We start from the raw sequence: 27,227 nt of genomic DNA on the forward strand, positions 1-27,227 counted from the left end.
GACCTGATGGTGGACACAAATCGACTCCTGGAATATTTATTGCTGCTGATGATGTGAAAAAGGCAAAAAGTGGTGAGTTTAGGAAACAGGCTAAACCTTCCACTATTTTTTTCTTGTAATGCATGCAAACATTATGTCAGCAGCTAAAAGACAATACATGCCAAAATCTAGGCTTTTGCTTTCACAAAATCTAGGATTTTAATTTTTTATATTGTTCTAACTAAGCTCATAACAGAGCACTGCTTAATCTAACGTATATCTCCATTTAATAACTAAATAATAAAGCAGCAAGATTTGTCAGTGAGCTTCTAGAAACAGATGCTGCCTAGTGACTTCTGCACACAAGTAGAAAATCCAAATGACAGTCTCTGGACAGACAGTCATTTGGTTTCTCTGAGTTAGTTCTATGATTTTTCTTTTCCTGTAGACTCTACTCTTTATCACCCTGAAAAGCACATACTGTAGCCTTAACAATTAAATAATAATGAGCAGACAGAAGAGAAAGGACACGAGAAATCTGGCATAGCTACTGCTAGCAATCATTAGATTTACAGAGGGGAAAAGACATGCTTCCTAGGCCAACATATTTTTTATGAATAATTGATAAGGCAGTCAGTACAGTTATATCATGGAAATGTAATATATATCCATAATTATAGAACCAGCTTTGTGCAAAAGGACACAATACACAATACAAGGAGATACCAGCCAATATGCCATCCTGAAATAAAATACAGTCACTATTGTGTTAGTTGGCAAAATTTAAATACAGGATTTGAAGCAAGCAAAATGTTCTTTAATCCCATTTTTTTAGCACAGTCCAGGCTCAATCTGCTCAGGAAAATACTGCAAGGCAAAATCAGCAGCTGCATTAATTTGCTGATGATTGAGAGAGAAATGAAAGTTATCCTCGTGGTTTTTTTCTCCCTACTTGCTACTCTAACTTACTAATAATACGAGAGTACTAATTTATTCCTAGGCAAGTATATGAAGGATACAAATTGAAAAATCAATGTAATGGAAAAAAAAGATTATCATGCCCTGTTTAGAATCAATCAGCTAGAAACAGAGAGGGGAAAATGCGAAGGTGGAGACACGATGTTTAGAAAATGTACATACTGTGACTACCCTAGGCTGAAGTGCTTGTATGAAAAAGCTACTGTTAGTCCAACATGCAGACTGAGCTACATTTTGACCAGAAAATCATGTTATTTCCAATTTTTTCTAGAGAAATTAATCAGTAGTCTTTTCGGTTTTTTAAAGGTCCCCAAATAATAAAAATATCAATCCCTTTGCCCATAAAAGCCACACAAAAGCATGTAACAAAGATTTCAGGGTGAAGGGATTTCAGCACTCTAAATGCTTTATTTGCACGCTGTCTCAGCACCGTTCACCTGAACGCTGATGGCTTTTTGCAGCCTGAAGCACAGACTTTGCCTGTGTGTGGCAGAGTCCCTTGCAACTACTACTGACAGCAGTAGTTTTTAGTTGTGCACTGAATCACCATTAGCAGTGGAGTTTAAATCTTAGATGTCTCAGTGGTGAAACACTTTCTTCGGCCAAAACCAGCCTCTACTCATCAGAAATAATTACAGTGTACGAGTCAGATGTGTAACAAATGGATCTGAGTCTCAGTTTGGAAATACATTCAGAGGAGGTGGAAAGAATGGCTACTGGCTCTGTGACAGGAGATTCAATCTTCATAAACCTGCAAGAGAGGGGAGGAAAAAAAAGCGACACAAATGCGCCCTACAAAAGAACAGAGCAGATCACAGCTGGAAGGAAGGCAAACCTTTTAATCAGGTCCTTGAAATACAAGCTGCAGGAAGCTAGAACATTTTGGTGGACTTCAAACTCTTTGCCTTCAACAATAATTTTCAGGTCTGTAAACTCTTTCGCTCTGCGTTGCTGGTTCAACTCCTTCAACATTTCTGCAGAACAGAGAAGACAGACAGTGCCAGGGTTCCCATTAAGAGTTTTTTTTTATTTTTATTTTTTACTTTTCATTTTTTTTTTTGTAAAGAAGTAGAGAAACAGGAAACAATTGATATTTTTGTTGGTAAGATTGGCTCAACACAGACAGTCAGAAGTTACAAACAAAACATATTAAAAAAAAGAAAAAGAAAAAAGCAGGAACCAGTAGGTCTAAACAACTGAAATACATACACACAGAAAAAAAAAAGCAAAAACAATTCCTAAATTTGGAAGGATTAAAAATGAAAATAAAATATTTCAGCATTAGCAAATCAGAAACACAGAGAATGCATTATCACAGAAAAGTTAAAATAATTTGTTATAATCAAAATCAAGAGCTAATGAATTTATATCCAAATGGAAATAAGTTTTGAGTATACTAGAATAATATTAGTAAAAATGGTATTATGATGCAATATGAACTGGATATGGGTCAAAATAATAAAACCACATGACCTGCAAAAATAACTTATCCTTAACATTGTAAAAATGTGTTAAGCCTCTCAGTTAACATAAAAAATAGCAGTTCTAAATAATATATAAATTACAGTGCATAAAAAATTAGCTAAATTATCAATGCACCTTGCAATATACCTCAGCTATATAGGCTACAATGCTACATTTCAGAATTAGCTTAAAAGCATCCTTATGATAAAAAAAATCTCATGCAGAGAATAAATTACTGCCTTTTATAGCAATTCCTATTTTTTGCACTCCAAGGATTTTTACCATCACAGCATTTTTATTTTTTAGCCTTCAATGGCTTCATTTACAGCAACAATCAACTTTCACACATCATGAAAGAATCATAATGATTAAAATAACCTATGAAAGTGTTTCCATCCTGCAATAAAGCACCTACCTTGCGTGATGCCACCTTTTATAGAGCCTATTGGTGCTAACAGAATGAAATGATAGCATGCCATGTCTCCATGTGGGGATGTGAACTACTAAGCAACCTACATGTTTTATATGCTGCCTGAACTTTTAAGGCTAAGACTTCCCTCCAACTTTGCAGACTAAAGTGGCTATCAAGATGAATAATATACTTTTCACCTGGGCAATAGCCTGGCAGTTCAGAAGCCAGTGATCATGATGACAGAAGAGCTGATTTTAAATACTAAAGAACTTTGGGTTTATTTTATGTTTGCAATAGGTCAAGGTTCTCATTTCCTCAGTGTAACACCTGAACACATTCCTCTTCAGACAGATCTGTAAATCAACAACAGTTCCTTACATGGAGTCCTTACATGAAGTAAAAGGGACCTCAAGGGTGTGTAACTCTAACTGGGCTCAAAGCTACTGACAGGCTTGAGCAAGAGCTGCCAAAGCATTGCCAAAGGGTCTCATGGTGAAATCCAGACCCAAACAATCCCTGTGCTCTCCTGCTTCCCCGAGGAAACTCAACAGGAATCATTTCAGCCAAGCACTAGTGTTTAATGACACAAAAGCATGCAAATATACAACTGTTTCATGAAAAGAAATTGAATCCCTCCCAAGTCCCAACATCTGTGGTGCATATTTTTCAGGCCTAAGTAAATAAATGTCACCTTGCACATTTATGTCTATTTAATGGAAACACAGTAGTGTCTGAAAGGCTAATTATTCTATGCTGAAATGGGTCAGTGCTCTCCAGAGAGCAAGCAGATCATTAGAGAGGGCACAGAAATAACAGCAGGCTTTTGTCAGATCTATAATAGGGGAAAATAAACCACTCTGTCCTGTGGGTGCTGTAGCAGGGACTATTTTTAACAAATTCAGCTGAGGTAAAGCACAATGATACATTCTGCAAAACCTAAAATGGGATCTGAATGTTCATTCCGGTGCAGGGGAGTCTCAGGCTTTTGCTGGAGGTGTGGTGCCTCAAGTCACTGCACAACCAACACTTTGGGCTTCAGCTAAAGACCAAGGATGGTTTGGGCTCAAGGGGTGTTATACTTGATTGAGGGCCACAGTGACTGAGGTCTCTGGTTTCACAGGAACAGCACCAGGTGCTTTATCAGTTGCATATATTTATGGAGGAAGCATTTTTCTGTCCCTTTTCACATATGAGCTTTTTTTTTTTTTTTTTTTTTTTTTTTTTTTACCTTTCTCTGTCATGGTCCATTTTCCCACTTTCATTTACAGCAACGACATTTTCCTCACACCAATTTTCTATCATTTCATGTCTTAAAGACAGTTACTTTTCCCTCTAAACTTTCTGATACTCTCTCCCCTTTTCAAATTCACCCAACCACTGTCCTTGACCCCCATTTGCACTATTCCTAAGTTCCTATTAGAGTTCCATTTCTCTTGTATCTGTGACTTTAAAACCTTCCTTGCAGAGGCCATTCAGGACAAGAGCTCCATCCATGACTAAGTCATACAAGTCTAAGATTACGCTTACACAAAGGGTCAATCTCCACCTCACCTCATTCCATCTCCCTCTTTTAAAGCTTGTGATCAATTATTATGGTGTTCAAAGGGCACAACTGTATGAATGAATAGCAACTGCACAGATGGATTCTGTGGAGAGGAGAGGAGAGGAGAGGAGAGGAGAGGAGAGGAGAGGAGAGGAGAGGAGAGGAGAGGAGAGGAGAGGAGAGGAGAGGAGAGGAGAGGAGAGGAGAGGAGAGGAGAGGAGAGGAGAGGAGAGGAGAGGAGAGGAGAGGAGAGGAGAGGAGAGGAGAGGAGAGGAGAGGAGAGGAGAGGAGAGGAGAGGAGAGGAGAGGAGAGGAGAGGAGAGGAGAGGAGAGGAGAAAACAGAGTTTAGTTGTACTCTTGAATGGGCTGGGGGTTTTAGGAAGTGAGCTCGGGGTAAGCAGGACAGTACAGACCATCCTTGAACTCCTGACTGTGGCCAAGATTACTGGAAAACAAGACAGAAAGCTCAGCCACTGCTCCTAATGATGCTGTGCTCTCTGTGCTGCTGCCAGAATTTTGAGAACTGGTTTGAGCATCTAAGTCCTCAAACAGCTCCCACAGGTAATGGGCTCATCATTTGGACTTGCTGAGGACCCTTTAATTACACAGTCCTGGGCACAGCTTCTACCTATGCTCTTTACACACTTGAATGTGCTTTATGCTGCCATGCATTCGTTAAGGGATGCAAACCAGAAAACCAGTCTGGAACAGTAATGCTATTTAGCTCATAAAAACCCAGAAATCAGAACAAATTCTAATCAGAAACCAAAGCTCCTCTTTTTTCTACAGACATTTGGAGGCCATGATTCCCTCCTTGTCCCCCTATATAGTTATAGTGCTGTCCACAGAGAGATGACTATGAACTGTCCTGAATTTTTGCAGCTTAGTATCTGAACTAGAAAGAGGAGAGGCAGGTGGAGAGGAGAAGGAAGTCAGGAGACTGCATTGATTCATCGATCTTCCTCGCTCAGGCTCCTTTGTATTACCAAATAACTAGCAGGCATTAGGATTGGACACAAGGTTATATCAGAATGGGCCCTCATTCTCAGAGTATTTGTAATGCTCACACTGTGCTTAGCCAGGCATTAATGATTTATGAGGACTCAGGATGAGTTGCAAAACAAATTTTTTCACCAGGTAATAATGCCTGCCGATGAGTTGTAAAAGAAGAGACAACACAGTGCAGTCCTGGCAGTGAAAAATGACCTCAGCTCTCTCCTGCTAGTCCCTCTTCTGGGCTCCTCCTAATTTTCAGCATTTCCTCAAACAAATGGAATTTCCTGAAACCTTCAAACAGGGATGTGCTGGGAATTTCCTACTGGTTATTTATTCCTCTCATTTCTTTATTCTAATGGACTTTATTTTCTTTGTTTAGGTTTTTTTCTCCCCCTCATTTGACTATTCGTTTTATTAAGAGATCCAGGTAAAAATGAAGTGCAAGGACAGTTAAGGTGCAAGGTTTCAGCAGGGTGAGCACTGATGTTTCTTCTCAGTGAATCACAGCCACTGCTCTACCCTAGTGTAAGGGATTTTCCCTTCCTGCCACAGGTGCTTACACACATTGGAATGAGATTTCAAAACCAAGCCAGGCCTTTCTGTCCCCTTCTTCACTAGTGATGCTAAATCATTCTCAGTGAAAGACTGGTTGAATGCTTTCCTCATAAAGAACTGCACAAGAGACTCCCCCCAAAATTACATGAGCTACATAGTGGCTGAACCTAAAGGGGACTTGACCTGAAACCTGCAACTGCACATCTCTGTGGAGCTTGTGAATGGCAGCATTTTCTGTCTTGCCATTATCATTGCTTGGGGGCATTTAAATAATTATACTGAGAGTCCCAGAGACAATATAGGTCAGAAGGTGGAAGTGACTTTCCTCAGGTCAGGAACGGAGCCAGGAAGAACTCACAAGCTTTGATTCTTGGTCCCCAGCTCCAGCCATCACATCATGTATTCTCCCTTTTAATTAATGGACAAATTACAAATTAAACTAAAGAGCCCACAAGCTTTGGATCAAATACAGGACCAAGCACAACTGTGTAACAGTGTAGATCAAGCAAAGGGAAAAGAAATAATATAGTGATTATTAAAAAAAAAATTACTTATAATCAGAAATAAAAATGAACAAGGAACTTATTCCCAAAGTTTATTTATTCTGTATTTTAAGCACAGTAAAGATAGGATACTTAAAGACCCTCTCTAATGCACATTCCCATGGCACAGTGGAAGCTCTCAAATTTCTTTCCATTTTTAATAAAGTACTCTTTACTAAATTCTAGTAGATAAAGCTTTAAAAGGGGGCACTAATAAAATGAGCCATGAAATATGGAAGAATCATTTTTATAAACAGCTTTTTAAAGAGTTTACTTGGGAAAACTAACCTCTTATAAAATTGCAAAGGGTAACTGATGAAACATCACTAATTATTCTTGTGAGGAACATGCAAGAGACCAATGCTTGCTCACACAGGCTCATGCTTTCATGATTGGGACAGAAAATTGAGAAAGCCAAGAAAAGTTACCAGGAGGAAAATCCAATTACCTTCTTCCCTTAATAAGTATGGAGATTAATTCCCAAGGTTATGCTCTAGTTATGCAAGACAATAATTTTAACCATTAAACACTAGCACTGCCCACACTTCCTTATTTTTATAATGGTAGAGTATGGATAGATACAAGAAACTAAACAATGAAGCAGAAGATCTAGAAGTCAAACATGAGCTGTGAGTTACAGGAAGGAGTTTGCCATGGTGAAGCCTTCCCATGTGAACCACACAAGAACTCAGGATATTTTGCCACTTTGACAAGTCTCTCCTTCTCCTCACCACATCCACAGACACACAGAGAACCCCAAAGCCTGCAGAGTACCTGCTGAATGTACCCTCATATGCTGATATGTGGCTTGAAGCAGCTGCAGAGAGGTAACAACTCAATGCCCAGCTGCCTCATGAGGCCAGGCTGATGAAGTTAAGCAGACACACTTGGCACTGCAGTGGCTGATGCTGTTCTCCACTCCTCGAGACACCCTGACCTGCTAGACCAGGATGAACATCATCCATCCCTTAAGGTCTCCTGTGATGTTTAGGATGGGGGTTAGTTATTCCCCAGTTGATAAATACAAAAATCAGCTACAGCATATTCCCTGTGATGTGAAGACAAGAACACATCTCTGGAGAACAGCTTCTTTTTTGGGACTAAAGGTAAGAAATAGATCCTTTAATCTCTTTTGGCCTGAAAGGAAGAGGAAAATGAGTGAAGCCTGGTGAGAATCACTAAGAGATGAGGATGCTTCAGATCATCAAATAGCCTGAGTTGGAAGGGACCCACAAAGACCATTGAGTCCAACTCCCAGCCCTGCACAGGACAGCTCTAAGCATCACACCATGTGCCTGAGAGCATTGTCTGAACACTTCTTGAGCTCTGTCAGGCTGGTGCTGAGCCCACTGCCCTGGGAAGCCTGTTCCAGTGCCCAACCATCCTCTGGGGGAAGAACCCCTGTGATCTTCAGTTTCCTTCCTGGACCCTGAAGATTACATATCAGTTATCTGGACTGTCTCTGCAGTTGGACAGAGACAGAGCCCATCTCAGGCACAACCCAACCAGTTCTGTGTGCTTAGACAGGTAGGATGTACTGTCCCTCCCCAGGGATTACCAAGGGAGATTAAATAGTTAGTTGGGACCAGACAGTAGTTTCTTCTTTTTGCAAAAGGTGAAAACTAATCTGTTGCAGATAAATACTTCTACTTTTGCTTCTTATTTGAACTCAATTTCAGCTGAACTTCTTTACAAGAGCAGAAGGAGAAGGGGGCGTAAGAAAGCTGGGACTGCCAGTGCAAGGATCCTTTCTCGGAGAGATGGGGGAGGCAGACAAATGGTGAAGCACTCTCACTCTTTACTGTACTGCAAAGAGCCAAGGCTGCTAAAGGCTTGGGATGGAGATGCAAAATACTGTCTGCATGATACTGGTGCGCTCAGTCCTCTCTCAGTCTCTATTCATTATGGAGTTTCCATAGCACAACATCCTGCGCCCAACGCACATGAAAATGCTCGACTGGTTCTTGTTATCTCCTGCATATTTTGCTTTCCTAAGCCCTTAAGCCAGATAAAATGAACTGAGAAAAGCTCAATGCTGAATATGAGCATGGCAAGGCCACGCCCTGACAAGCCTGTGCTACCCAGCTACACCCCCTGGTGAAGATGGAGCATATGCTGATGGAGAGGTATTGCTGCTGGCACAGCTACACCAGCCCCTGAACAAAGGCAGCAAAGTCATCTTCTGCTGGGTTTTGTCAGCACAGCAATGTGAAATGCAAGGTGTGAAGTTGTCATACTCCAAGCTGATACAGCCATGGCAGTAGGACTTTGTAGTGCAGACCAACCTGTCTAGATCTTCATTGTGTTGACACTGTTAAGACACCTGTGCTGCTAAAGAAAACAGTAACAGATGCTGGAGAGTTGGAAAATATTTTTAAATCCTGCTGAACAACACATATGTGGCTGTATATGATAATTCTACTCAAAGGACTGTTGGCAATGAGATGCCCTGTTGTGCTAAGTAATTTTTTTTTGTTCACATAGGCAAATTCTTCTCACCTTATGATGAGAAAGGATCAACAAAGTCAGCTGTGGTGATTACTCATTTGAGGAAGACAACTGCAACTCTATGTGTAAATGGAACCTTTCTAAATATATTAAAAACTCAGGGAAGTCAGTACATCATGTTTTGAAACTAATTTTCAGACTGTTATCATCACTGGAACTGACATTAGGAGGTACCTCAAGGCTGCATTCACACATTAGAGAGTTGATATTTCCCTGTATTAGACTATAGAACTATTTCAACATATTTTCTGATTATATTCAGAGACGAACTACACCCTAATCTCTAGGGAAAAAAAAACCAAACAACTTTAGATGCAACTTTAGAGAGATTTTGGTACCACAGTTATGCATTAAAATATTAAAAAAAAAAAAGTCTGGGGGCTAGAATGACTTTGCTGCTTTGATTTATGAGGTAAAGTCTTCTATGGTATCCATGCCTGCTAATTTATAAATCAAACAGGGTTACAAACGCACAGTGAGCACATGTGACCAGGTTTGAAAACGAACTGCATTTATATTACATATATGGATGCAAAGAATAAGAAAAGAATTCGGTAACAAATTGATTTCTTTCATTTCCAAGGCACACTGTGATCCATGTAAGGAAAGGCAGCCAGACCAAAGGACCCAGCATAAAAATACCCACTGAGATGCCGAGATAAAGATGTAGCTTCCTATATCATGACGTGCTATTTTTTTTCAGAATTCACCCCTGATTAAATACAAAGTTGGCTGCAGCCTGTTCTATATTGGCCAAGGCAAACAAAGCCCAGGAGATCCCAGCAAACTGCCAGTCTGGTCCCCTCTCCACATATAACATGCCACTATGTCAGTTAGCACTGTAACTTGATTTCCAGGCAGACAATAATTTTCTCTGGAGACAAAATGAGAGAGACAGGCAGAAAGAGAAGGAAAAAAAAAAAATCTATGAGCACTGTAAATGCAGAATAGCCCAGATTCAAAGGGAAATTTAGTTCTGATTGTTTTATTTACCAGCAGGCAGACCTGAATATCAATCCACACTTAAGGGAAAGCTAAAATATTTATTACTACGCGGTCTGGGATGGATTCAGTATTATCCTAATTGCTTGTAGCAGAAGACTAAGAGATAGCTTTTGGACCTTTTTGATCTCTTTATGCAGTGCAAGGCATTAGCTAAACGTTTCCCAGTTTTGAAGGCTTTGAACAAGCAGCACCCATCTGTGAAACTGACGGTGTGATCACCAATGGCAGCACCAGTGAAACACTGACCAGTTTTGGTGCCAGCTGTGTGTTAACAGCAGCCACTGGCACATCTGCACCACCAGCCAGCAAACAAAACACTCGTGCTCCAAAAGAAAAAAAAAAAAAAAGACAGGTTTCTGAAAAGAAATCAGTGATGTATCCAGAGCAAATTGCATCTACTAGAGCAAAAAAACCCTAAACCCCAAAATACCACGACTCTAAGGTATAACACCTGACAATCAAAGACTTCAAAGCACTTAACATACATTAATTAGCAAGTATGAGGCTGCTCCTCTGCCCATTGTAAACAAAGCAGTGCTGTCCAGCTTCAACAGGGGCAGGGCTTAGGCTTTTAATAAAATGTACATAAGTGTAATCAACATAAGTCTTTGAAATACATTTTTACTAGACAGTGGTAATGCACATATTTTCTAACACGCACATACTGCTGTACAGGATGCCTAAAGAAAGCAAATAAAAGCAGTCAAATCTTGGGCACTGAAATCTCACCCTTTCAGAAGATATTATACATCATCTATAAATAACAAATTATTAAATCTCAGTATTTAGGCCTATATACTCTGTGGATGTTTTAATACCAGGCATGTGTCATGTACAGGGTTAAATGCATGTGACAGTATTTATTGGTCCAGTGGACATCTCATATCACAGAGAACTGTTTTTTGGTGTGTCCCCACAATAAGTCTTAGTGATTTATTACACTATCAAAACAGGTAAGTGCAATCAAATATTGAAAAAAAATTAAAAAAAAAAAAAAGAAACAAAAAGTGCTCTCTGTTAAATCTAGGCCCTCCCTGGGGTATTCTGCAATCCCACAACTCCATTTCAGCAACTGCTTCCCTGCTGTGTAGCTTCAGCAGGTGTGGGGGACTGCAATCATGACTATTCACAACTACAGAAGTTATTGTAGTAGTTAAATACAGGGCTGTTAACTTACCTAAGAATCATAAATGACTACAGGTTTGGAAAAAAAACCAAACGATAAATAAGGTAGTTTTTGTGCCCCCTGAGCTTTAGGAACAAGGTACTTTATGTTAAAAAAGCCATAATTTGTGTCAAGATTTCCTCTGAACATCATCCTACTTACAATAATTTCAACTCTCTGGATTCTATCTGTCCTGAAGATGTGAAAGACTTTATAATTGTTTTTTTTTCTCCTACAGTTTAAATCACTGTAAAGTTTTCAAAGTCTAACATTATTGCAGCTGTTAGGAAACAGTTTGTAAAATGTCCTTCTCACTTCTGCCTAACTAATGTTTTCCTGTAATAGAGTAAAACTTTGATTTTTAAACCTTTGTTTTTAAGCAAATTTCTTGGAAGATGTTTCTATTATTACTAAGTATTTTTGTATAAATCCTAGTAAAGTCACTTCCTAGTCTCCATGTTGCCTGAGCAGGGGGTTTGTACAGTATGGCAAGAGAATATGAGCCACAACTAGCTGATAATGTAAGAAACCATTTAACTGCAAATATTGTTTCTATTCAGAGAGAATTAAGTTATCAGGATGTGCTTTAGTAGCTGCCTTACCAAACTCAGAATAAAAAAAAAAAAAAAAAAAAAAAAAAAGAGAGAGAGAGAAAAAAAAAAAAGAAGAGAAAAAAAGAGACACTTTTAAGAAGTCTGTTGAGATTAGAGGACACAGATTTATTTAATGAGAATTAAAATTTATGGGCTCTCTAAGAATTAAGCAGGCTTATAAAGACTATTTGGAGAGCTGAATGGCTTTCACATAATGAAGATGGTTGATAAGACTTGGCTAAAACATTTCAGAAACAAATGAAAACAAAGGAACACCTCAGAAAACACGGTGATTAAGTCAAAATTTCGACTGCGAAGACAATATACAAATTTCACCATCATTTCATAATCCGAAAATGCGACTACAACCAACCCGCAAAGGTGCTGAACCTATGAAAGGATAACAACAGGCAATTTTGAATCTAGACAAGCATGAAAGAAGCATGTTTTTCTCCTTCTGTGTAGTTATGGCAACAGAGAGATATAAAACCCCTCCTAACTGAACAAGGGCTTTTTTCCTCTCTCTGCTCCCATCCGCAACTTTACAGCTGTCACCACAAGTCATCCCGCTCGCTCCGGCACGCCAGCAGGCAGCGAGCCGGCATCTGAGCGAGCACAGAACAAAAGAGGCTGCAGCACAGCTCCAGTTCAAATGACAGCCTCACCAGGGCTCCAGCCCGCACTGGGAAGACAAAGTTGTAAAGTTTCACAAAAGAATTGAAGTGGATTTCTTCTCTGGATGTCCTAGTGGGAAATCAAAGATCTATTTTAATTTAAGGTACTCGCAGCTTTTCTTGCTAATGACCAAAATATCTAGAACAAGAGCTGCCCAACAGTAGCTTTGCAGGTTTACAGGGGTCCATAAAGCCACTTGCACTGATCTGAAAAGCCACATACACAGGAAAGCATTTACTGTTTCCACTTTTGAATGTGGGCATTAAAGACAGTGAAATGTAAGAAATGTGCAGGCCTGGGAGTTATCTTTGAAAACTATTGTTGAAGCCATGAGGATTCTGGAGAGGGGATATGTTACAGCTTTAGACAAGCAGAAAATAGGAGGATTTAATTTAGATAGAAGATTCTTGATGGGAATTGATAGATTATCACCCATTGGCTACTTCACTGATCTGTGACACACAAAACCAGGGCTTACAACCAAGTTAGAGGGGGGCTTCCTCTGTGGTCCTCACAAAGGACAGCCTTAAACTCAGTGATGAAAGCTCCAAAAAGGCACATACAGGACTGGAAATGAAACAACCATCATTTATTGTCTGTGGCCTTTCGAATTTTTATTTTACATTCCTCAGGAACAAAACAGTGATCATTTACTTTGTCTTCAATGATATTTTGGCCCTATGACAGAGTAGAACCTGGTGTCTCTAATCAGTGTGTGCTGTGTGTCTGAACCAGTTTCAGGGGAGGTAATTATTACAATTTCATTCATTTTGCCTCATGTCTCCAAACCACAAATTTACAAAAACACACACACACACACAGACAGAGACACATGCACACACAATGAAAATGGTGGTACTTTACTTAGGTATGTGGCAATAGCAGTTTACGTTTACAAATTAACAACCCTGGGAACAACCCATTAAAAATCTACAGCTAAACTTCAAGGGCTTTGTGATTTCACCTCTCGTGTACTTGCCCTCCCTGCTCCAGCAGCAGAAGGCCAACATGTATTGAAGAAGAACAAACATCTACCTGTGCAAAAGCTGCCCTTTCTGTTTCACATGAAATGTCAATATTTCAAAAGCTGGTTTTGTCTTTCCAAGTACCTGTGACCCTTTCAGTGGACTGAACATTTCATGGACAGAGTTTTAAAAATGAAAATAGTTCATAATTTCTTTTTTTTCCCCCTTTTTATGTACATTTTTACTTTGCTGTAGAAAATGTCATTAATAGTGACAATATGGCACAACTGTCATGTCTCACAGCACTGACGTCTTTAGGTTAGTTTGGAAATGTTTTTTCTAGGTCATTATTTTTAATTAATACAATGAATTAATATATTTTTATTCAAAATGTCAAACTGTTTTAATCATAACACAAATATGAAACATTGACCTAGAAAATAGGACGTTTTTATAGTACTAAATAGCAACAACATAATTAAAAGCATGACATTCTAAAATGAAAATAGTGTATTTGACCATTTTACATCTTAATGAACTATCATATCAACCTGCTATTTAAATTTCATTAAACTGGATAACAAATATAAAATACATTTTGAAACAACATCATTTCTCATAACAAATTCTGGAAATATGTACCTTGTTAATGATGGTTAAATGACTTTTCTAATTAGTGTGGTTTGGGAAAAAACTGATTGAAATGGCATTTTACAGAAAAAATAGTTTCAAGGACAATTTATTTTACTGAAGACACTGTCAATACTCCATCAAGCAGTACCTACTTAGCCATAATCAGAGCTTGCTTCAGCTGTGTGGCTCTGCAGTGTCTCGTGGAGTTGAACTGACACAAAGCCTTTTTAAGTGACACTGAGTATTTCCCAGTTCTAAACCAACACACCCGTTCAAATGAGAGCAGATTTTGGTCCCCATAGCTGTACTGTATAATAATTACAGTTATAGACACACACACTTGCAATACCACCAAAGAAACACTCTTTCTTGATTTCCTGATTTTTAAGGTTAATTTGCTACTGAGTTTAACTTAAGTCTTGGCTTTTCTTTAGGCTTCCTTTTTTTCTTTAACTGTCACACTCTTATTCTTCAGCTCCTTCTTATACACTTGTGATTTTCTCTGAGCAATAATTTTTAAAGGTAGTAATATATCACTGAGAATGTGATTAAGATAATATGGTGCATTCCTAAGGACACCAAATTGCTCAACTGAAGTGTAATTTGGGTAGGCTGCAACTTATTTTTAAAGATTCATAATGCTGTAAATGTAAAATAAAACTGCAGGTGAAGCAGCAGCTCTGGGGTCCTTGTCTGTAAGAACTCTAAGAAATGAAAAAAAACCTAATAAAACCATAGAAAATGTAGATTAAATTTTTCAAAATGCCTAAATAACTTCTGAGCCTGGGACTTAACAGCTCTTGAAAATTTAACCTATCTGTAATTTGTCACAAAGACAAACAATGACTTCTCTTGAAATAATAGGATCAAACTGCTTTTGACTAACCAAAGTAATGTCAAAGGCTAAAAAGACAGAGCAGGAAGGCAAGAACCTACTCTGTGAAACAGCCATTCATCAGAGCTTCAACTCCCTGCTTGTTCTCCAGGGAATAGTTTGCAATGACAACTTCACATAAAAGCAAGACATCCCCCTTTGTAGAGGACCACACAATTCTTGTCTTAATCACACAAATTTTACATAATTTTCACACCAATCTTTAATACTGGTTCAAGTAAAAGAAGTCAAAGTTCAGAACTCTGGAAGTTTGGAAGTGCAAACTCTAGTTATTCTTATGGTTTTCATCCTCTTTAGCTGATGGACTCAAGAAATAGTCAAAACCATTATTTTGTGGTCCTTAGTATTCATTGTATAAATGAGAAAAATTAATATAACTCCTTAGAAACAACTCTACAAGTACTGAATAGAACTTCTGGAAGAAAAAAAAGATATTCAATAAAGGACTCAATTTGAATCTACTTGAGGAACAATCTTTTCAAGTTATTTTTGAAAGCAAAAAGATAATATAGTTGCTGTGGACTCACTTATTTGGTGGTGCACCAAAAAAATACCTTCCCTATGCCTAAAAATTAGGAAGCAACAAAGATTTCCAGTATGACGAACTTTAAAAAAGTTTGGTTTTTTTAATAACTAGCAAGCCAGCTGCTGTAGATTTGCTGGGAATTTACTGACAAACAAGGCTGTTGATTATATTTTTGGATTATTTTCTTTTTTTTTTTTTTCTTGGAAGAAGAAGACCAAGTAGACTTAGAGGCAAAATTCAGATGAACAAAGCTTGGAGTAAACCTAGTGAAGAGACATCTTGGAGCAGAATGACCATAAATAAAGTAAAACTGTAAAGCAAAGAAAAAAAAAAAAAAAAAAAAAAAAGAAAGGACTTAGAGTTTTGAAGGCTTGTGCCATGCCACAGAAAATGGAAGGCATGTTTTTTAGCACCAAAAGTAGAGGTCAACACTATAAGGAAAATCTGATGCTATTAACTGTGCAAAGCATAGCTGTTTCAGGACTGTGCCAGTGGCAGAAATCAGACTGCAAATGATCAAAGGGGCTGTTTTATGTTGTAAAAAACATATACTAGCTCACATACACATAGTAAAAATGATTCAGAAACATTAACAGCAGTTCTTATGGATTTAAATCCTCGTAGACCAGGCTAACTCAAAAATAATGCAAATGTACGAGATCTTTAAAAGTTACACAACTTGCTAAGTGACAGGTATGACGAGAGAAACCCTCTGCTACTTTGGACCTTCCTCAAAGAGATGCTTTTCCTCCCATGAAAACAGAGTTAACTATGCAGATGTGGCAGATGTTAGTATATGAATATTTATAAATCCAGAGGATATTTTGGTCTACCTCACCAGGCATGTTAATATTTGAATAGATTAATCAAAGCACTGAGTTCACAAAATGAGCTGCCCCCTCACCTCAAGTGGTTCATACTCCCAATGATGTGATGCTCGAGGAACTCAGCCCCAGAGCTCGTGCCTGTATCACCTCAGGGGTACTTCCAGACCTTGGGAGAGAGTGTAGGGCAGCAACACTGGGTTTCTCAAGGAGCCAGGGCATGACAGAACCACAGCCCAACATTGTGTGGTAGTGTGTGGGCATTGCTAGCTCAGGGCCAGACTCAGGCTGGTCTGGTGGGGCTGTGCTTGAGCTTACAGCTCATCCCTCTGGGAATGACCCAGCATTCCCAACAGATCACAGGGGCAACTAGCCTGAACCAGGAGCTGTACCAACAAAGGCTCATGGCACAGTACAGCACAGTTTGACCCATTATCTTCAGTCTCCTTGAACTCAACTGCACTAAGTCACTCTCCTGGCACCTAAAGCCAAGCAGCACACATGGCCCCAAGCATTGGCCATCAAGGGCTGGGTGGAAACTTCATCTATAAACCTGAAGTGCATTTTTTTCATGAACTATAAAAAAATTAGGGTTTGTATTAATACTAGCAACACAACAAAACATTTTTAACCAGAACTGAACTAAGTTTCTTTTACAGAAATGTTATGTATGTGTCTACACACACACGGAAGGCACTGACATTACTGTGGCAGGAATCAAAATGGCATTAAAGCAAGACTACATCTCAAATTGCTTTTTGTGCCTTAAAAGCCAGCAGAGGAGAACAATGTTCTCTACATGTCAATTCATTTCTACTAAACTGGGAAGTAGAAATGCCCTTTTGCCCTTTTATCAGTTCCACTTGTGTTTTGTACACCCATTTTGAAGTTTAGAATTTCACATATACACTATACATGCATCGGCAATATACAGTGTTAACTCTGTCTTACTTTCCATTATTAATGGTACCCCATGTAGATCAAAGTGTTTTAATAGAAAGAATCACAGTGGTTCTTGAGTGATGGAAAAATAATGGCATTATCTTTATTAAAATATGTTTATTTTTTTCTTAAATGAGAAGGGGCTATTCTTGGAAAATCTGGAAAAAAACAAGGAAAACATCTGAGTAGGTTGTCTTTTCTTATGGCTGTGAAAAGCTAGAAAGATCTTTGATGTGTCAGCTTTGACAGTTGTTTCAGTCCATCTCTGTTAGCATTGCAGCAGAAGGCTGAGGATGCATTTGCTTTCCTCACCAGTCCCTCAGGTAGAGGACAGGAGAGCACTCCTCAAAACACTGCTCATTAAAGTTAAATTGTGATAAACACACTTGCATATTTTTACAGAGGGTACATATTTTGGGCTGAAATTTATCAAATCTACATTTATCTGTGTAAAAGGCATTTGGCCTCAATTTTGGTCTCTAGGATCCTCCTGCAGACAGACACAGGCTGCTCCAGTGGGGGAGTCTTCTCGCTTCCTTGGACATCTGTCCAGCACATCTGGGTTTCCCTCAGGATTGTCCATTTATCCCTACTAAGTACAAAGGAAGGGGAGCTGATGAATGTTGATTAGCTGTCCACATTTTTCAATACCTTTGATCCAGCTGGGTTGATGCTCATCTACTGAAAGGCGGAGATTGCTGAGCACTGCCCCCACTGCTCCCAGTGGCCAGGGAGCACCCAGGACAGGAGCTAGTGGCATGAAGGACACCAGGCACATGCTGGGAGCTGATTAGGACAAAAAGAGGTCTCTTGGTCTGGGGAAAATCAGCAGGTGACTGTTCATTATTTGGGATGTCACTGTGAGAAATTGAAGAGGCTTCTGAAGCCATAAACACTCTGAAAGCTCTGAAAGAAAAAGAATGTGAACTGAATGCAGAGAGGGAAATGGGATTCAAACAGAAAAATGAGTAAATTTAGGGTTTATTTTAGACAGCCAAGCTGCTGAACTGGGCATAACTGAGGTGGAAAACTGTTATCACCCAAAGGCTGGATGACTGCTTTTGAATGGTGGTTACATAAAAGAAAACCTTAATGGGTACTGTTTGGTTCCTGGCCTATTCTAGTGTAACTTTCATTACAAAATTGCCATTCAATGCCCAGGAATATTTGTCATCCAAGATTACATTGGAGAAATAGACTAATAATTCATATATCCATAGAGACTGAGGAACTGCAGTAGCATTTCAAGGAGAGGTGAGAGCTACGTTTGCACAGACATCCATTTATTTCTTTAAAAGCATTCAGGAATGCTTGTCTTTGAGCTACTTCTGCCAAAAAATAGTAATCTGAATGAGCACCAAATGAAAGACAACTTAAGACTCTGATCTCCTTACATGTTTGTGCCACCCCAATCCTTGATGGCTTTCCTATCCCCTGACACATGATCCTGGCTGATTTTCTTAGGAGCTGCTGCTCATCCCTGTCACAGTTGGGCTGTGATCCTCAGTGTGCTGCTGTCCCAGAGCTGCAGATTGTGCTGGCACCACAGCCTTTCCTGGGACATTTAGGACAAGTAGAATTACTTTAAGATGAAAGAAGGTAGATTTAGATTGGTATTCAGAAGAAACTATTTACTGTGAAGGCTGGTGAGGTTGGTAAAATTATTTACTGACACAGGTTGCCCAGGGAGGTTGCTGATACCCCATCCCTGGAAGTGTTCAAGGTCAGGCTGGATGGGGCTTTGACCAACGTGGTCTAGTGGAAGGTTCTCTACCAATGGCAGGGGGTTGGAAGGAGATGATTTTTAATATCCCTTCCAACCCAAAACATTCTATGATTTTGTGATTTCCAGGACAGGCACAGGGCAACTTCTGCCACTTCATTTGATGGTGAAGTTGACAAATTACCTGGTCACTCTGGCTCTGAAAGTCCAAATGCGTCCTCCCCGTTTTTGACCAGCAAGGCAAGGTGTCTCTATTTGCCTCAGAAACTACCATCCATCATTTGGAGCACTAAGAGCCCCAGCCAGCCCAGGACTTAGCACTCCAGCTTTACCCTGCAACCCGAATCTCCCAGATGACAATGAAATGATTCACTGCTGCTCTGCCAGGACATAATCTTCCCTTCCACCCAGCAACAGGCATGAAGGCATTTGAAATCCCACTGTAACCCTGACAGGTGCCCAAAGCCTTTCAAGGCCAGCAGAAAGAAAAGACAGAGATGGAATGAAAGAAAGACAGAAAGAGTATGCAAGGATGGGGAAACTACACTGAATTAGAGTTAATTAAACCCAAGCTTTGACAATGTTTAAATAACAGGATTCTACACCTAGCCCTGGAACGCCTCTATGAGCTGTCATTTAATTTAAAAGAGCACAATAGCTAAATGTCAGTCTCCAGGCAGATCTTTTGCATCTTTCTGATACTGTATTAAAAAGTTATTATAAAGCAGAAGTTCAGGATTTTTTTTTCAGAGTTTGATAATAGCCTTCTCAAACTTCCCATGGCAAACACTCAATACAGCATTTGTTCCTGTGAAACCAGAAGGAGAGTTATCCTGGATAACTCTAAGAAACCAAAAACCAAAATCTCAAAATCTCCTCAGTAAAGTCTCAGTCTAATCTGAAAGTAATAAGAGGAGAGTATTTTCCTAGCAAGACAAATCATCTAATAGTAACATGCTCCTATAATAAAATCAGTTTATAAAAAAGATCTGAATCATCCCCCATTTGTAAAACATTTGATCAAAACTTAATGAATATTATATTGCATGTTTTTAAAGAATAGTGCTAATACTCATTCAGGCTTTCATTTTCGACCTGCTTTAAGAAGGATGGCATTAATTTTCCCATATCCTATTCAGTGATGGTTCCGGATCTCTTTTTTACTGCTAGTTTTCAAAACTGTTTTCTCAGCTCAAATTTATTTGAATTCGCATTTCTAATGAAAATCGAAACAAACAGAAATTAAATACCATATTTTAATATAAATGTCAATACAGAAATATTTCCTATTTTAAGCTACTTTCTTGAAAATTGTGTTTCTTCAATGAAATTGTTCTATTATTTCTTCAGCTATTAAACATGTGAAATTACTCTACATTCATATTTGGTTTTAATAATTTATTTCATATAACTCACAAGAACTCAAAAGCAGAAACATGTAAAATTATCAGAATTCTCAAATCAGTGCACAGGTGCTATATGGAAGAAAAAAAAAATCTCAATAATGATCTTGTATATTGAGAACATTACTATGTGGTCATCACGACAAACTTCACACAGCTATTTGAATATGTTTTCGATGCAATCATTAAAATAAAGTCACAGAGGCAAAGGTAGCAGTTTAGAAGAGATGATAATTTAAAAACTCCTGGCTCTCAAAAAACAGAAAAGAACCTTATTTTGCACTAGTCAGCTGGAAATAGCACATTGGTGGGTGCCCTCCAGATATGAAAGAGAGAATGGCAGCTGAGCTTCAAGTGATCTTGGTATAGATAAAAGAAATAGGATACCTGAGTTCAGCCAGGACAAGCAGAAATGTCATTGCCAAGAGAATATTGCCCGAGGACTCAGGTGGACACAAGCTCTAGTGTAACATAGAAAGTGTGTGCATCAGCACTATCTGAGAATGGAGCACCCAAAAACTCAGTGGGAATTTTGCTCTTGAGGCTGCAGTTCCCTGACACCAACCCTTCTGCTCTCAGTCCCAAGTTCCCACCCAAACCAAAACAATATGGTGTGGCCCTGTCCCAGGGCCAGAGGAGCAAAGTCAGGGGAAGCCTTCTCTAGACACAATGAATGATTGATTTCTGGCTGAAAATTGGAGCCTGCATTCAAAGACAGGACAGGCTGAAAGTAGGACTTCTGCAAGGGTTGTTTTTGAAATTATTAAAATACTAGCAGAAATTAGGCAAATGAGGTGGATCTGCAGATTGTCTAACAGTAATACAGACTGAATCTCAACCTTCCAAGATGCATTTAAGTGCATGAATAACCCTCCCTTCCTTTGGAGGCTGTCAAATGTTAAATAAATGATAGGCTGAAATAGAGAGTGCTCTTTGTGGGAGAGTGCAACATCGAACGCTTAGCAGTCTCCCTCTCCTGCATACCTGAAAGAATTTCAGTGTTGTACTATAATATGATGGGGTCACTGACACACAACATTATTCCCACTGTGAACCACAGAGCTGAGCAAAAGGTGCCAGGAAATCAAATACTGTGATACAGGACAAATGACATTTCTAAAGACAACAAATAACTCTTCCTTTCAATCTGGTGGGAGCAGAAGTAGAAAGGGACAACACACTGGGAAAAATACAGGAAATGAGAAAAGCTTGGGCTATTAATAGTTTCAGTACAAATTAAAACAGCACAGAGAGAAATATTTTTTCCCCTCTGTTGGGCTCTACTGCCCTACTAAAATTCTTTAAGCAGTAACCTTCACAGATCCTAACATGCATCTAGATTTGCTTGTGTGCCTCTCTCTTGCTGAGAAATCTGTCCTTCTTAATTACTTCTAGAGCAGTGACAAAAACCTTGTTGATCCGACCAGACAAATTCTGGCAAATAAAACATTCAGAAGTGTAACTATGAACATGCTGACTGCTGAGAGGCGGAGATGATAATAGCACTGTTGATAACAATAAAAGGGGAATAGGGAAGGATGAGAACTTAATTTTTGGTCATGTTCCATTTAAAGCAACTACAAAAGACACAGAAAAGACATGTCAGAGGCAGAGACTCTGACAAGACATCTAAGAGGAGATGTCAAAGAGGTAAGGGGCTGCTTACAGAGATTTCAGTACCCAGCTGAAGCAGTACAATCTTCTTTCTGGACTGTCTCCCCAGAGACTGAATATAGGTATAATGATAAGAAGAAATTTTTTATTTTAATTGAGGAGGCAGGACAGCTCAAAAGTATCTTGACACAATATATTTTTCTTGCAAAACCTCATGTTAGGAAGTGTGTTGCCATCAGAAGCAAGTATTCTTTCCCTTTTCTCGAGGGAAAATATGCAGAGGTTCTGTTGTTTATTTTGGGCAGACACACTACTGGAAATGCTTCAGTGCTTTACTATTTATGCTTTAAATAAAAAAGGTACATTTACATCTCTTTACATCTTTGAACGTTGGATCAGTTGCGCTTGGTCTATCCTCTGCAGTCTGTGCTCAAACACAGGTCCTTAGAATCACAGCCCAGACCTCCTTCCTCCCTCCCTGCTTCTTCCCCATCCATGGCTGTTGTAACTTGAATATTGTCAGCATTTCAGATGACTCCTCATTTTAATTTATTGGTATCATGTGTGTTCTGTTTGAAAACAAATGCATGAATACCACTACCCTCTTTGAAGAGACTTGCTGCTTTTTCATGTCATGACTATTAATTTTTTTTTTTTTTTTTTATTTCTCCCCTGCTGTCTATCAGTCTTAACCCACTTGGGATAATTCTAGAAGATTTCAATATTCATTGATGAGGAGAGTGAGACCAGGGCATGGATATGAAGGAAGAGCTTTGAAGAGGCTGTTTGTGAACCTCACTGTACTGAAAGAAGCCTTCATCACGAAAGGACTCAGAAAGGGCTTGACTGTAACAGAGGCAGAGTCCCAGGACTATCGGTGATTTTGGAGTTTGCTTCTCAGAGGTAGATAAGTTGTAGTGACTGGTGTCTTTCTGCATATTTAACTAATATCTTTAGGGAAGATTTAGAATATTTCTTTCCTCTATTTGTTCTGGAGTGAAGGGTAGTCTGCTCCTAGGATGAAGCCAATGCCTTCAAGAAGTGCAGGTTAAGCCCTTCCAGCGCAGGAGGTGCTGATATCACTTCATGCCAGTGCCTGGGTGCAGACCAAACTGATAAGGATCAGTATAAGGATCAGTGCCTGTGACAAGAAAAGCAAATGTACATCCCAAAGGATGAGCAGTTAGTGAGACAGAGCTACCTCTTACACTTGGCTACATTCTGGGGAATCTCCCTTGCAGTACCAGAGACTCTGTGTGTCCTTCACACACCTCAGGAAGAAACAACTTCTTTGCCTATCTCTATAAGAGTCTTTACATATACTTTCAGTTTCTGTTTGTCCTATCATTCTTCTACTGTCTTGGTCCTTCCAAGCAAAATGTTGATGCCTTCTGGACTCTTCTGCAATGACAGTTTAAACAGGAAGAACAAGTTTCTTAGAAGGTCCAAGGAAAATACTGCTACTCTGTTTTCCACTTGGTATAGTGAGGAAACCCTGTGATGCCCACTAAGCTCCTCTAACAGAGTTTTCCATATAATATGGATGTAGAATGCACAGCACATAATTTTTACAAGCAAATGGTCTTTATTTTCAAATACCATTTAAAAATTAAAAATATGCACCCATTTAGCAGAGATTCTGTTACTATCCTTAGGAATATGCAGCACACTGGGGAGCATCACACCACAAAGAACTGTTTTTGTGGTTTTTCTTTTCAGTAATTCTTCACTTGCAACATAGAATTCAGTATTTCAGAAAATGCAAATGGCTGCTGAATTAGTGGTTCTGTGGCACTGAAACACCCCCTGAGCAGTATAACAGAGACAGCCCAACACACAGACATTTTCAGTAACTATGTGTTACTGTAAAGGAGTTAGAAAAGATGCACTGCTTGGATTCTAGTCTTTGCTAATAATATCCAATATATATGAAGAGAATGAAACGTTTAAACTCAGGGATGGGGGATTAAAGGATATCCATGATGAATGAGCTGTAGAGCTGAAGAGAATTTGTTGTACATCCTGACCAATATAGCAGTGAAAGTAATCAATCCATTACCTCTCTACTGAGAGAAATGGAGGAGAGATAAGAGGATAATGAATGCCAGGCACAATACTGATAAGAAAGACACTTAAAATGACCAGCCAGAATATATTCCATAGTTAATAGTGCTGACAAAAACAGTGACAAAGTAATAATTTATTCATGGAATAAGAGCCATTCCTGTGAAAATCAAGGTAGCATTTTAAATTAAGGCAACTATTGAAATCAGAGTAGCCTTATTAACCAGTACCCATAAATGAAGCATTGTAGAAAAGAATACTTTTAAGGGCTTATTTTGCCATTAACACATGGGCTAAATTGCAAAATCCTGTTACTTATAAATGCAGATTTCTTTCTTTCTCTGCCAAACCCTTCTGGCTTTTTCCTTAACCCTTTTCTTTAATGTAATAAAAATTCATATGAAGCTCTGCATATTCACATGCAGTTTGAATGGCTAATGCTTTAGCCCATGCTGACATGCCCTCATCCCAGAATCTTCTGAGAGCCTGACCTAGATTTCGAGTCCTAATAATAACACTAAGTATTTCCAGGACTAAATTTAAATACATTTGATGATTTAAAATGCAATGCTTAATTAAGAAACCACACCTATCCAAAAACTATTAGTTTTTCTCTCTCTGTGCCTGAAGATTGTGCTGTAGGAACATACTGTGCAATATGAAGTGTGGGAGATATATAAGGAACAGCAGTGACTGTGTTGAATGACATAAAATCTGCGTCTGCTTCAAATGGCTGAGGTTATGACTAAGAACCAGCCTGTTCCATCCTGAATTTCTTTTCAGATTTCATTATACCATTTCCTAAATGTGTATACTAGTCCTAAGAATACTTGTGGTAATTATCTATTTGGAAACTGAATCTGTGGCCAAGTATCCTGGTTTTCCTGGTACACAAACCAGGTTAGCATGTGGTACACAAATCACATAGCCTTCTGACATAAAAGGCTGTTAATAAAACCTGAAAATTTGATTTTCAACAAAAATATCCTCGAATTATTTCAAGAACCACTTTCTTATATTTCAGTTGTGGTGCCAGACAGAGAAGAGTTTAGAGGGTTTATCACTTCCCACAGACAGTAATTTTCTCGCTCTATGTCCATAACAGATACACAGCTGTACTGTCTGATTTTTTTTGTCTCATCTTAGATAAAACTAAAAAAAAACTTTCAGGGACTTAACAACATTTTTAGAATTCTATTTTTATATAAAAGCAATTTTATGTATCCATTATAGATACGAAATAATCTATGCTAATAAATGTGCCCATCACAAATCCTGTCCAGGCAATTACATTTTCCTACTTCTTTCTAATAACGCTGGTGGAAAGATATCGTAAGCCTAAAGTATTACTTAATCAGGTCCTCGACTGGGAAGTGTTTCAGGGAGAAAATAGTCACTAAATTAGGTAAAGGCTTCTTTGGTGGGCAGCACTGAAATGCTTAGAGGACAGGGAAAATAGTCTTTAATGTACATACACAGCATCTCCTGTTGCAGTGGAGCTCACAGAGCAGGCGGCTGCAAGACGGAGCAAACAGGCTTTAGATCCCCCAGCTGACTGTATTAACCCCCAGCCACTGAAAGCAAAAAGAGGGCTCACTCACTACTCTGAGCACAAAACAGACTTTTATTCAATTCCATCTGAGCTCACGCAGAGATAGTGACAGTGTTCTTAAAAGGGAACACAACTCGCCTTCTCAGCTCCTCAGTGTCGGTAACGAGCTGCTCTAATCGCCTTAGAGTGGCTCAAAATAACTGGGCAAAGGAAATGCTGCTGAAAAACCTGCTGAAGTAACCCCTGCTTTGTGCTGAAACTGTGCTACTTTGTCCTGCTCTATTCAGGGCTTTCCACACAGACTTCTGCCATGTTCCCATGGGTAGATGGGGAATTTTGAGAGACCTGGTAATTCTCTTAGGCTCCCAATACCCTGACTGACCACTGGCCCCCATGGCTACAGAGCCTTCAAAAACCTGAATATTTAATCCATTTGTACCCTCAACTGGGGATTCAGAAAGCAACTGATAGACCTTTCCCACCTTCCCTCCCAGACCCCTTTTCTCCCCCGCTTCTACCAGCCTTATTTTCTGCCTTTCCCTATTTTTTAAAATAATCTTGTATAACTTTTGCAGCTCTTACCCCTCTTACCCTTTCTTGTACTGGCTGAGTTGGAAATAGGGGATTTTGTGAAATTCCATCAGTTTTTCCTGCATTGCGGGAATACTTCCCACAGTTTTTAAAGAAGATGCAACCCTTCACCACAATGACTGTTGTAAGGGAATTCTGTCAGGAGCACATGGCAACAATCCTCCCAATATAGACACTTGGAGTAAATCATCTCTATGAGGATTATTTCAATTTATGAGGAATGAAATCACATCTCAGAATGAACATGGCCTTTTCTGGTTTACTTTGAATGCAAGTTTTGATACAATTGGGAAGAATGTTTAAAATACTCAGTGCTCATCAACAGCAATTCACTGACAATGGTTTCCTGCTTACAAAAAAAGACATGGAATATGAGAAAGAAATTAAATGAATAAAATGAAAATGTCAGCAGAGAAAGTAACTAATCTCCATCAAGTCTCTTATGTAATCCAGACCGTTTTGCTGCTGTTATTATTCAAAACCCTTAGGGAACCAAGGATCTAGGTCATCTACAGGATAAAGAATGTACTATCCAGGAATCAATATTCACAGTAGTAAATTAAATTACAGTCCACTCCATGCAAAGAGTTTTATTATTACAAGGAGTGTTGACAATTTAAACTCAACAGGAAAAGAAAAAAATCTAAGCCATCAAACAACTTTTTCACTATGGCATCTCCCTACATACCATGCTGTCACTTAAACTGTCAATAATTCTTTAACTTTCTGTGAAATAGGATACTGCACTTTCCCAGTGAGCATATGGCTACTATAATGATAGGCTTAGATAAGCCACTGCATCTGTTAATACTGAAAAGTTATATTGCCATTAGCACTAAAGCAACATCAGCACCATGGATGGGGCATCTGAGACATCCTACAACATGCAATTGCCATTTGCAATGGGAATTTTAACCACAGTGGTGTGATTACAGAATTTCCAGTGTCTAAAATACGATAGAGAAGTTGATTTACAGGAATGCTGGGACACCAGGTCTTGCAGCTTCAGGAGCTGTCACAGCTGCAATGTCTCGGTGTACTCTCCTACTGTTCCACGTTTCGGTGGTCAGATTGTATTT

General features: G+C 39.0%; 1 protein-coding gene across 2 annotated transcripts in view; it reads right to left on the bottom strand.

The window, feature by feature from the left end:
- The window catches only part of KLHL29 (kelch like family member 29), a 386,641-nt gene that overhangs the window by 68,960 nt on the left and 290,454 nt on the right, over positions 1–27,227 (bottom strand). For both annotated transcript variants that reach the window (XM_056487785.1, XM_056487786.1), the window contains one exon: positions 1,793–1,931. In XM_056487785.1, the coding sequence (XP_056343760.1) occupies positions 1,793–1,931 (139 nt within the window). The remainder of the gene's footprint in view (positions 1–1,792; positions 1,932–27,227) is intronic.

This window comes from Oenanthe melanoleuca, chromosome 3, assembly GCF_029582105.1.
Source record: "Oenanthe melanoleuca isolate GR-GAL-2019-014 chromosome 3, OMel1.0, whole genome shotgun sequence".
In the NCBI taxonomy this organism is placed as follows: domain Eukaryota; kingdom Metazoa; phylum Chordata; class Aves; order Passeriformes; family Muscicapidae; genus Oenanthe; species Oenanthe melanoleuca.